A 13,304-nucleotide genomic window follows, 5' to 3' on the forward strand; every position below is an offset into this window, starting at 1 on the left:
AAGGGAACTAAGAAGAGATGAAAACATCAGGCCATTGTCCACCTAAACCCAAAGGAAGCTTCTTCTAAACTGAGAAGTGGTGGTTGCCTTAAAAAACACAAACCCTTTTAATTACCGGCACACAAAACATTAGGTGACATGGCTCAGTATTTTCCTTTTTCTATTTCAATGCATCTTCTTTTATTTTCAGCAGATGTGATTACAATCGTTTGATTTTTCCCCTTCTTTTGAAGGAAACTCCTTTGGGTTTATTTCCACAGTGTGCAATATTTAACCATTCAATCTTTCAACATTAATTTGGGATTCTTTGCCCCTAAACCCCCCCGCACCCGCTCCCTCCCCCCATCCATGCTGCCCAGTAAATCAACACCCACCCACCCACCCTCCCTCCATCACACACACACACACACACACACACACACACCCTGACTCCCCCTCTTCTTGGCTATCGGACATCAATCTAGCCAGCACCGTCTGCTAAGCCTCACTGGGCAATTAACCACATTGAGAGTGAAAGCTCTAATCAATCCCTGGCCTTCTCCATCACACACATATAGACACACATAAACACACACACACACACACACACACACACACACTCTTAAATCCGTTCCTGTAAATATGTCTGCCATCTATACGAGAACAGAGCAGTCCAAACTGCACTTTCAAAACCTCCTGTCCCTTCAAGGACACAAACACAAAAACACTTACTTGCATAAATAATTAATAAAAATAGATCAGTTATCTAAATCTTGCATTTCACCAATATTTCACAAACATCACTCAATCATCTTGTAACATGCACATGTCATTAACACACTGAAGTTGGCTACAGTGTCAGGTTTACGTCTGCAAAGTTACACAGAAACTCTTCTAATATAAACAGGGAAAATGGTTCTGTAAGGAGGAAGATTCTGATTTTGTCTGAGCAGATAAACAGTTCTCATTCCTTCAATTGCTTTGCCAAGTTTTGCTGATCTGCACAAGCGGAAATCAGGCTAAAAATGTGACCCTGCAACCCTTTTTGCCTGTACATGGTGTGGGCTAAATGTGAACTGTGAGGAGGGCTGCTGTGAAGTTCAGGCATCCCTCCACAGCTTGTCTCATTGATTCATGTGGGCCTAAATGTCAGCACCAGCAGGGCAGAAGACTTGGTAAACCCCCCTGAGAGTGCAAGATGATGGGGGCTAAAGGCAGTGTGTTCCATAGGCTTGTCTCAAAATAGCCTGCTTGACTCTGACGCTGTCAAAGGACAAGACATCATTGATTAGAGGGCAAAAAGAATAATAAGTCCATAGATTAAGGTACTGTAAAGCTCTTGTTTTTTTTCTGATACATAAACTTTCCATAGATTTACCTGAAAATAAGGATTATAGGATTAACTACGTAAATGTGCATAGGACAAGCAATCATTTTTATACACAATAAACGTGAATATGATCAGCATATATTTAAATCACACACCATTATCCCTTCTCTAAATCCTCACACAGTATAATATTTGGATTCCTGCTGATCCTTCAATATTTCTTTTGTATTCTGTTTACGTATCACATACGTGACTTAATGGGGGGCTACATAAATATCATGTCATCCGCAAGCCTCGCTTAGAATTATTGACCCGTCAGCTATTGATTTGGTGTCTTTGTTCATGCATTCATGGGTAAGTTCAGTGCTTTGATCATTTGGCGCGTTATGCTAAATCTACATCAAACACAGAAGAGGAATCGATAGCTCTTCCTCGTTACATGAATGATAATGAAATCAGCATGATTGCACGGATACTGGTGATTGATTGGAGTCGAGCTTTTAGGGGTTCGGGGAGATGCTGAATCTGCTTTCAACATACCTGTACACTGGTTTCCCCCGACAGTGGAAAGACGTGCAGGTAAAGTGACCTGGAAACACAAAATTGCTTGTAGTTATGAATGTGATCTTAAATGTATGTAATACTGTACGGCCTGTGATATAGGTTACTGTTGATCTAACCAGGCCTGGTTCTACATGGGTGTTTGAGGGAGCTAGGCACCCTCGGACTAATGAAGAAACACCCTGAGATGAAATAGTAAAACTTTTGAAAAGCACTCACCAAATTTCATATGACAGGACTATATTGTTTGCTACATCACGTTGTAATGCTCTCAACTCTGAGTGATGCAATGTTTGTCTTAAGTGTTAAAATAAGGCCTCATGCTGAAATTTGCCTGAACAGTCCAAACCAATCCGGTTCACCACCTGACTTGCCCCCCTGCTCTGGAACCCAAACAACAGCTGGTGCTGCTGGATGACTTGTTGAACAAAGAGCCCACGCAGGTATGCCCTCACATATACTCAGGCCTATAGGCGAAAGATTGTGGGCGCTCAAGTGGAAATACAGACATACCTAGTTTGAGAAATGTATATAACCTTTATTTATATATATTTTATATGCCTTGGAGACAAGGCAGCAACTGTGTCTTTTTTGTAATACTACACACACACACACACACACACACACACATCACTACACTTAACTACCTCCGGGGTTCATAAAGACCAACCGTCCCACACAGTATATTAGAGTAATGATACAGCTAGCCCACTTCTAGTGAGGGGGATGAGGACACCCAGTCAGCTAAAAGTCATAGCGGAGTGGATAACACAAAAGTATACATTTTACTTGAACAAATATACACAATCATGATACAGATACATACGCATTTTCTCAAAAATGTTGGTGTAAATTCGAAGTAACTGGAGGGATAATCTGAACAATGCAGATCTTTGGCTTGACATCTTCATGCACTGGGGTAAAATTAAATTCATTATCATAATCTGATTATGAATGTATTTACTAGATGATGAGCCCAGTGAGCAAATGTGAAAGAATTACTATTTTAAACATTGTCTTTCTGCTCTGTTCACCTACAGCTAAAAACTTTCCATGTCCTCAGCTGGGGTTCTTTTAAGTACATCATTTTATAAAATGTTAAGGCGATTTCATACTTTCCGCATCGGTGTGGCCGCAAGGGTCCGCGCGACATAAATGTTGTCATCTGCCCATGTCCATGAGCGTCAGACTGTACGCATAGCAAACACGTCAACTGTGCATGTGCTAGAAAAGGAAACAGGAATGCCTGTCACGTCTACTGTATTCCTATCCTAATTAAAGGACCAGCGTGTAGGATTTAGTGGCATCTTGCAGTGAGGTTGCAGACTGCAACCAACTGAAAACCCCTCCCATCACCCTCCCCTTCCAAGCATGTAGGAGAACCAATAGGGGCTGCGAAAAACGCAAAAGGCCCTCTCAAGAGCCATTGTGTGGTTGCAACATGCAACATGGTGGCCTCTGTGGAAGGGGACCCACTTCTTATGTTGATATGAAGGGCTCATTCTAAGGTAACAACAACACAACAATTCTTATTTTCAGGTGATTATACAAATTGAAACATACTTATGAATATTCTATTGCATTTCTGCCAAGTCTATCCACCTGATGTCATTAAATTCTACACACTGGACCTTTAATCTGTTGCTTTTCTTTTTTGACTTTTCCTTGTTGTTCAGCAACATACAGGAACTCCTCAGCTACATTCAGACAGAAAACAGGCCTGTGTCAAATAATACAAGGGGCTGGGTTGGTGTTGGCATGTTGTTTGAAGTGCCAATGAGACAATGAAATACAATCCAGTAGGTCTGGCTGGAGTAACAGATTATTGCATTTAAAGGCTTAGCAAAAAAACACTGCACAGTAGTTTGTAATATACTCACAGAGTGGATTTTACAACGCTGCAACCCTGACCTTGTTTACATTTGGTTTTAAAATGAGTCTTGGGCAATCGGATCACAAGTGGACAGCCCTAATTACAAGTGTAAACAACCACCAAGTTGCATCGTGATCCCATCACTCAAACCACTTCCCAAGGTGGTCTGGAATGCATTTGACCACACATCTTTTGTAGTGTAAACGCTAATGCGTCCTTATGCATCCCCAACAAGGATGTAACAGGAAAACATGTCATCAATGCAGGACGTGGTGGTTATTTTGGTGACAGCACACCAATGCCAAATGACTTTGTCCTGCCAATCTCAACCATTGGAATAGTCCGTACATGTATATGAGTTCTTGAACCATTTTTGTTTTCTTAGCAAGCCTGTGTGAAACAAATCTGGCACTTGTCTAGACAGACTGACATAATGGTTTTCTGCGGGGCCCTATTACATTCTAGCGGAAGTGACGTGGGCTGAATGCAAGTGGTCAGCTGGACACCTTGGAGACACATGATAGACACAGGTGTGAATGGTGATGTGTCTCGGCTGTCCACTTGTGTTTGGATCACCGAAACACATTTTAAAACCAAGTGTAAACAGCCTCCCTGTTTACTAGCAGGCACATGTGGAACATATCTGTGTCCGTGCACCTCCAAAAAAGTATGAATGGAACCATGTGCGCGTACGCATGACTACACCTATTCATGGAAAGCATGAATTGGCCTTAAAGCCGATGTTATACTTTCCATGTCTGTGAGTATGCGAGGGTTCACCTGACGTAAATTTCGTCACCAGAGTGTTTATGCGTATGCTCTATGCAGACTTCCCCGTGTACCTCAAGTTGGTCCGCACGCCCACAACACTACAATCAATGTATGCCGATCTACTGTGCATATGTGGAACACATCCTCCAAGCGGCCTCCAAGAAAGTAGCACAAACAACACTAATAAGCACCCATGGTATCCACGGCTATCCATATATGTGTCCACTTGGGAGTATATTCGGGTCTTAACTCTGTGGGCTAAGGTTTAACCACATGGTTTGTGACTGTGGGGGTGGTGTGGAGAATGGGGGTCAGGAGTTGTCATTTACATAAACATTTAGGAACCCCTACCATTTCTTGCCCCCTACTTCTTCTGAGAATTCTTCATTTAGCTTGCATGGCATTTGACTGTTTTTGCCTTACAAAAAGTAAAACTACCACAGATACCATTAATATGTCAACGATGTGATTGTTCCCCAAAAGAATATCATAGGGAATAAAACTGTCACTTACCATTGAGTATGGGCCATAGAACCATTATCCCCATAAGTATATTATGAAAACACAGGATTTAAAATACTACCAGCATAGGGGAACTATAAACTTACTTGTGACCACCCATGTCTCCAAATATGAAGCCTCAAAATTGATACTATAGAAGTTAAAACGCACCATTTAGTGTAAAATCGCTATAAACTGTCTATTACAATGATCACAAAGGCGCTATAAGTCCATAAATTAATTAGATATAGGAATATTTGCTAGTGTTTTGCGTCTAGGGTTGTCTCAGTGGGATTTTAAAGTTGCCGCTGAATGGTGCGGGATGTGATAGGCTGATGCAGGGGAAGAAAGGAGCTGCTCTCAGTCAGTAGATCAGTGCCGCTGGAGAGCTCTCTCGTCGATCGCAGGCTCCAGCAAAAAAAGACGTGACAACTAACGTTTTATTTTAATTTTATTTATTCATTTCTCATCGTATCTTCACCTCTAGCAAGATGTGACTTGTGATCCTCACCTCAAGTATATTCATGTATTTGAAAAGAGCCGGGAGTGAGTGCGCAGAGACTAGAAGCCGAGCTGTTCTGGCGAATGGAACTTATTGTTGTGCATTTGTTTTGACTATGTTATCCCCAAGTGAGTTTGGGTTCAGTCCGTCTCTGTTCGTCGTCGACCCTTGAATTTTGGGATTTATATCCGACTAGTTTAAGGGGAAACACCGAAGGAGGATTCTGCAAAGCCAGCAAGCTTTTCCTACAGAGCCGGGGATTTAAATCGTCATTTGGTGGTGCTCCGGGAGAGGCGAGAGTCAAAGAAAGAAATTCATGTGGCCATTCTCTCTATAGCCAAACATTTTTGGGGATTGCATAATGAGCAAGGAAAGACCTAAGAGGAATATCATTCAAAAGAAATATGTAAGTAAAAACACCTCTTTGCCTAAATTGCTCACAAATGCTATCGCTGTATTCAAGTTTACCTTGCTCGCCTCGATGAAAATAAACTTTCATCACGGACTGTAAAGCTCACCATCACGCAGCTTGTCTACTATTTGGGTCAGATATGCTTTAAAAGGCAACGGCTACAAGTTACCTCAACGTGTTAGCAATTACATGTTTTATTTAAAGAGACAGCAATGTTTATTCAATGTCTGTGTTGCAGCGTTTGTTCGACATCAGACATGTTTTAAGCTATTTGAACATTGGGTGCTTAGGGGGGTTGTTTCGCGCATTTTGACTCGTGGTGGGGGTTGAATAGTGTGTCTTGACTATATGACAAAGCTATGTAAAGGTTTTAAATTAAAGGACTTGGCTTAATGTGCTCAGAAAAGGCTTTTGTTCGCTCCTAATTTCTTCCTATTCAGAGCCGTGAAGACGAGCCTGTCGGCCATGGCTCAGCTATTTCGGCTTCCATTTCGTCCCATGCTGAGCATTTTTTTTATCTCCACTCTTACCTTGAGAATATACATGTAAAACCAATCTCACGCTGAGGCTAATGTATAGAGTTTATATTAAACATAGCGGTGTGTCTGTCGGTGTTGTATTATTGCTGTAGGGCTGACAAGACCGACCTGTTTCGCGGACTGTTGTGGCTCTTTAATTTTCTCCATAAAGAGTGAGGGAGAGCAGGAGGAAAGGGGGTCATGCAATTCAGCATTTTCGTTCAATTTCCACCACTTGAAACGGTGTGGAAGGAGGGGGGGACACCCTCGGGGTTGTTGTTATGCGGCTGTCTTTGCTACAGTCTTTACTTTATATGTTTAGTCCGATTGGCTTCCAGACATTTTGCAGGTATCCGTGTGACCTCTGTGAGCGAGCAGATATTGCAGCAACCCGCTGAGGGATAACTCCATTTTTGCGATACTACGGGGGGGAGAGAGGATTAGCTTACAAGCGTTTGGATGTCGTCCTCAGCTACCGAATTCACATTAAACTGCACATTACGTGGTCGATGTGGCTGAGCAGTGTTTTCTGAATGGCCCAGTCTTTTTTTAAAGAGGATGTGTGCAGTCGCATTGCAGAGGTTCATGTATGAAGCGATACCAAGAAGCAACCATTTTCTTTCTGCAAGTAACACTGGTGAATTTATAGGGAAGGGGCTGTAAAATATACTAGTTCAGCCTCGTCTGGACTTAAATTGTAGCTTTAGGTTAGTTTTGGGCCTGATAAACATCCCCTTGCGTGAATGAAACAAACACTTTCAATCTCGCGAAGTGTGAATGGCTCGACTAAGTTAGCGTGTATCGTTTTTCATGAAGGCTGCACGCCGGGCCTCTGTGTCTGGGTCTTTAAAGTTTGTTGCACTTCTTTGATGCATTTACAGATAGTTGCTGTGAATTATCGTCACGCGCGTAATGGACACAATGTCGCGTTTTAATTGCACGAGGCATATCATGTCTGCTAATGCTGTGAAGCTGAAGTCAGCACAGCTAACCGCCCCCCACCCTCGTCCAAACAACATGTGGAGTGTCTTCCAGAGTGATCCCACTGGAATCAGAGAAATGTCTTTTCTGTTTCCTGGGCATGAATAGTGAATTCAATACTTTTCACGTGCATACAATGAAAGGATAAGTCTGAGTAATTCTGATAAGAGGAGCCTGAATTAAATTGCTCTCAAACTTATTTCACTTTTTCTAGTATCCACGTGGTTTCTGCCTCATGATAACTGTTCATGTCCTGGTAAAAGTATGAACAAATAGATATGACAATTAGAAACACCCATTCCAGAAGAGCATATCATTGAGCTTTACATTTTCCACTTTTTAAATGGTTTCTATGGTCCCTTCCACTGTTCACTGTATTCTGATTGGGGGGAAAACAGGATGTCATTTTTACACAGCTGTATGTCTTCTTTTGGGCAACATACATTTTTGTTGCTTTTCAATACGTCATTGCTAGTGACACAATTTGTTGGAAAGTATTTATTGGAAAGTAGGACAAATGTGATTCATCCAAAAGAAAAAAATGACTGAAAAACTGAACTTTTACAACTGGCATGATCTTTTCTTATATGGTACATTGCAGCCCAATCTCCTGAGAATAACATTTGCACTACATGTATTCAGCAGTAGCGATTTATATCCCATAGTCTTCTTTGTCATAGTCAGTGCTGACTTTTGAAATATTCAGCCATCACAGTAGTTTTTCTCTGACCATGACTAAGTCGTTTTAGTTACACGAACCATACCTTCATTGAAATGTGTTTAAAATGTGGGTTGTATATTGCAAACAAAACAAAGCTTTTGATCTCATCAAGTTGTCTGTAAGTCTCCCTCTGAATTGAGGAAACAGGATATGCCATAGCAATTATGACTAACTAAAACAAAAGTCCCCATTTAAAATTTAGCCAGACTACGACGGCCAACATTGTCACACTCTAAAATTGGATAGGCTTTTTTTTTTTATTTGGTCTATTCATAACTTGGTTGTATAATTAGAACTGGAGCTGGAGTGTCAGGGCTGGGGAAATAGTGTGTATGCGTGCCTGAATGCAGGATGCATGCTTCTGTCCTGTGTGTGTGTTTGTGTGTGTGTGTGCATGTGTGTCACATCTGTCATTTGTTTTCGGCAGCTGCAGTTGATGCTTTAAGTCTGGCCCAGACCAAATAAGGCTCAGAAACGTGCATTTCTACAACAACCTGGAGGGATCCAGATCCCCAAGCCCCCCTCCAGGCTTTGAGACAGGACTCTTGGCCCTACTGATTCCCCCCACCCATCCACCCACCCACCCCCTTAATTAGCGTAAGACAATTATACATGCTTGGCTTAACCATTTCCCCTGAAACATGAGTGTGAGTTGTTACCCCTCCACCCCCACCCACTGCACCCAACAAACACCTAGTATCTGCAAATGATATTAAAATACATCATAAAATGATGATAAAAGGAGAATGAGTCCTTAATAAAAGCAAACAAGGCAAGGCAATTACCATTTTCTACAAGGATTGATAGGCGACAATGTGAACAGAACCAAAAAGAAAAGCCAAATTTCCCTGTTGGGTCATTTTTTCAAAGATGCTTTGCCAGTAATGTCAAGTCGAGTGACAGTGGAGGTGCAAGTAAGCAAGCACTTTTTCTCTCTGTGCTCCCATTAAAATCATTAAAAATGTATTTTTGTCAGTTTATTTTTAAATTTGTTTGTGCCTTTAAAGCCAGTGGTTGAGGGCTAGGTGCTGTGTAATGACTGAGGTAGCAAGCATTAATGTGCGGCAGTGTTGTTCTGTCTAACGAAACATGACACACACTGCGCGCGTGTATGAGTGTGTGTGTGTGTGTGTGTCTTTGTGAATGCACGTAAGTGAGAATACTAGGAGAGCACGGCAGAGCGCAGCTCAGTGCAGTCAGGGCCATTTTGTGCAGAGTCGGCTCTTCCTGTAGGCCCCAGCTGGGGCTAGGCCTCTGATTCAAAGGTTGTGTGTGAGTGTGCGTGTTTGTGTGCACGCATGGTGTGTGTGGGACAAGCACAGCTGCTGCAGGGGTCTTTACAAATGTAAAGAGGCTGTCAGTGTTTGTTTCATCAGGCGCACAACTGATGAGGGCCAAGTTGAAAATCCATTGCACTGTGAGTGTGTGCGTTGAGCGTGTACAAAAAGAGGAAACAAAAATAGAGAGCGGGGACAGAATGGGGAGTGCAAAGGCACAGACTGTCCCCCTCCTCTGCTCCTTTTCCTCTCTTTATCTCCCTCTCTCCCTGTCTCTCTGTCTCACTCTCTCGTTCTTGGGCTGTCCAAATGAAATGTGGGCCTCATGTAGGAGCATGAAGAGAGGGTCACAGGGTTGTTTTTTCACCGTGCCTGAGCCTCAATGCGCTTCATTTAACCTTATGTTTCAATGCAAATTCTTCTTTCATAAGCTCCCTTCTCCTCACGTGTGCAACATGGCAGGGTTCACTTTGCAACCTCTTCGTTACTATGGCTACCAGGGCAAATCAAAGTGCACAGTGGCAAAAGCCACGTTACTGCCTGTTTATTTGATGACGTTCTCTATGGTGACATTCCACATGGCACCTGCGAAAGGCTCTATGTTGAAAGATGAAAGTGTTTTCAATAGCTTCATATTCATTTTGTGACAGTCATTTGAGTTGTTCCCCAGGACAGTTCTTCCATAAAAGTATACCTAAGCATGCTCTGCAAAGTGATGAGTGATTCACGTTTTATTTAAAAGTAACATCACCCTGCTGTATTTATGTTAATTCAGCATTGGGGAAAAATCAAAGCAGAGCTACTTTGATTATGTTGCCAAACTGTATCAATGGCAGAAAAGTAACTGCCAAGAATATAAAAAGCCCTCATGAAGAATTGCCAGCAATTTACACACAATGGAAAATAACTGAAACAGCTCAGAAGTTTGTATGTCACTCACAATGAAGAGAGAAAATGCGCACAATGTGCACTAAAATTTAAGAATAGGAAAACATAACCATATGTGTTCTGGATCCTAATTTCTCTTTATGTCTTGGTGACAATTGAATTTGTAGTGTAATGAAATTTGTCAGGTAACTGACGATTTCCAGGCCTCTGTTCACGTGTCCCCTCTCAACAGTTGTGTGTTGAAGCAGTGAGGAAGCAGTCCTTCCCACGTTGCAGGCCCAGCCTCACATCACTTTGGCCGCGCCTCTCTTGCAGGGCCTGCTGACTCGACAAAGACTGCCAGAAAAATTTGTAGGAGTGAAGTTAGCAAGTCCAGCCTCTTTTAATTCAGCCTTATTTATTTATGTATTTATTAAGTTTGTGCTGAAATGAGGAGAAAGGGGCGATTTTTTTTTTTTTTTCCCCCCTCCTTAGATGAAGTCTGCTTTGCCAACCAGAGAGTTTTCTGTATGGTTACGAGCACTCTGTGAGCTGCCTGCTTCAATTTGGACCGTCGATGGATGTTCAGCGGCCAAATGCATCAACACTCAGCTCTTTCCTCCGATATAAATACAGACTCCGTCTCTGTCTCCCTCTTCTTCTATTGCCTATCTTTTTTGCAACATTATGTCATACACACGGCACAAACTCCTGTTATGCAATATGACCTTTTCTCTTATCAGCTGTTGGCATTGAGCACTCTGGTTCTGCTGGCACCGTCACACACACACATGTACAGGCAAAGGTCTTTAGGTGTACAGCTGCAGTCAGTAGGTGAGATAAACCGGTTTTAAGGCCAATCTTGCAAGGTGTCTTGTGGATATCAGCGGTGTGGGCTATTTACAGGAGTAATGACATAAAACAAGGCGTGACTGTCTTTGTTGTACCGTATGTGTGTGTTTCTGTTAGGAGTGCGTAGGCGTGTGTAGGTGTGTTTTACGGCATATGTTCCAATAGTTGAACACAAGGCATGGTTGGACATAGTGCAGTTGTGGACAGCCAATGCAGGCAGGGATGTGTGTGTATGTGTGTGTGTGTGTGTGTGTGTGTGTGTGTGTGTGTGTGTCACGTACACCACGAGCGTTCCCTCCGTGCACTTCTTCATTCTGCCTAGTGATTTATATCCTCCTGCTCCTATGGGTTTGGACGGAGATGGGGGAGCGAGACAGCTGGTCAGTCCCTGAGAGGCTGTGTGTGTGTGTGTGTGTGTGTGTGTGTGTGTGTGAACACTGAACACACATGCTCACTCGTGTGTGTGTGTGCATGTGAATGAGTGAGTGGTTGCCACAGCTTATCCGTTCAGGATCCCTATGAAGCTGAATCAACACTTTAGCCTTTAGCTTTGTCTTTGGTTTGGCCTTGCAGGCTTTATGGGGGCCCATGAAGGACATTCAGCAAAAGTAGAGTGGAAAGAACAATTGAGTTTTTTTTTTATTTACCATATCTCTCTGCAAGCATTGTCAAATATATATGTTTAGGGGGGGGGGGGCACACACAATCTGACAATTCTTCAGATGCCTTTGTTTCTAGTTAGAGTTTCAGCTTAGCCCTGGGCTTGTCTTTAAGCTCTCTAAAGCTGAAATAGGAGGCATTAGGTTGTTTTTCATCCATTTTTGAGAATCACCAAGCTATTGTAGCTTAGTCTGGCATTAGCTTTTAATGACCATTATGTACATCTCTCAGACAACCTCTTGACCAATCTCCGCTCAACCTCTCCCCGCTCTTCATCTCAGCTACATCAGTTTAATAAACACTCCTTACATTTTCATCCTGTGGTCAATCCCATCTGATCCCCTATTGTGACACCGTCGTCTTTACACATCCAGTGAATTAAGCCTCGAGGGATGAAGCAACAGAGCAGAGGCTCAGTCTGTATCGATCCTCCATTACTCCCTCTCTTTCTGCCAGGAATACCACAGTTTCACTGTCAAACATATGCCAATAAGACTCTGTAGGCAACATCATAAAACGTCTTGACTGTGATTCTAAGATTAGGAAATCCTGAAGCTTTCTAACGTCAGTCGTCTATGTGCTGACTTGTCATATTTTCCACGAAGATAGCTGCAGCACAGTGTCATCAGATTTCAGTCCCGGAATCCTTTTCAGTTTTACCATGCAGTGTACATTCATAACTGCTCTTATTATGCGTTACAGTCTCACAAGCTTCCACCAAGTGCAGTAATCTATGAATCATTCTTTTTATGATGGAGAAGTTTGTTTCTTCCTGCCAACAAGCCACTGGCCACTCTATTCAGGTCCTCTTTGGCGCAGCGTTGCCTTGGCCGATGAATCGCTCTCATTTAATCTCTCATGAGGGTATTTTCCAGTGATAACTTTTTTTTTTTTTAAATATTTGACTGTCATTATCTCTCTTTTTTTTTACGGCAGTCATTTGGGGCTCTCCAAAATACATGGCTAGTTGTGGAACGGCGACCTCCCTTCCGTTAAAGAGCTCTCCAATACAACCCTTTTCACCAAGCATTTGGCCCTTTTGCGAGGGAGGCCTTAATTCAGGATGGCAGCACCCCCACCCCCTCTCCTCCCCACTTCCCCCCCAAAACAGGGGAGTAATGAGCCAGTGGAGCAAAGTGGCTGGGTGACCACTGTTGCTGCCTAATCTCTACTTTTCAGCCCTCACTGAATGATAAAAAAAAAAAAAAAGTAGAAGATGTGGTGAAGGTGGCGTGGTGTAAAAAGGTTTTACACAAAGTGTATTGATTCTGGGCAGAATAGTAGTTTGAGATTTTGTGGCTTTCGACTGATTTAGAGGAAAATGACTGGTTACAAAAAAAGGTGTTAACTGCATCTGGCCCTCACTCGTACCAATTACGCCTTCCAAACTGTGTCTGGAGGACTGGACAAGAGCATGTTTTATTGCTGAAACATGGTTGGGGGAAGGGCTTGTGTTGCTGCTGAGCTGTCGGATGTGCTGGTTCCCTTGTCAGCCCACA

At 42.7% G+C, this 13,304-nt stretch overlaps 1 protein-coding gene and 1 long non-coding RNA gene across 2 annotated transcripts in view; one reads left to right on the forward strand and one right to left on the reverse strand.

The window, feature by feature from the left end:
- Positions 1-437: 437 nt before the first annotated feature.
- Positions 438-6,634, reverse strand: LOC121912491. The gene is made up of 3 exons (XR_006100073.1): positions 6,577-6,634; positions 1,850-1,898; positions 438-1,242 (listed from the first exon to the last, which is right to left on the reverse strand). It is a non-coding gene; the product is annotated as an uncharacterized LOC121912491 (long non-coding RNA).
- jarid2b (jumonji, AT rich interactive domain 2b) overlaps positions 5,400-13,304 on the forward strand; it is a 107,089-nt gene continuing 99,184 nt past the window's right edge. The window contains exon 1 of the mRNA XM_042434613.1: positions 5,400-5,923. Within this exon, the coding sequence (XP_042290547.1) occupies positions 5,879-5,923 (45 nt within the window). The 5' untranslated portion in view covers positions 5,400-5,878. The remainder of the gene's footprint in view (positions 5,924-13,304) is intronic.

Source organism: Thunnus maccoyii, chromosome 15 (genome assembly GCF_910596095.1).
Source record: "Thunnus maccoyii chromosome 15, fThuMac1.1, whole genome shotgun sequence".
Taxonomy (NCBI): domain Eukaryota; kingdom Metazoa; phylum Chordata; class Actinopteri; order Scombriformes; family Scombridae; genus Thunnus; species Thunnus maccoyii.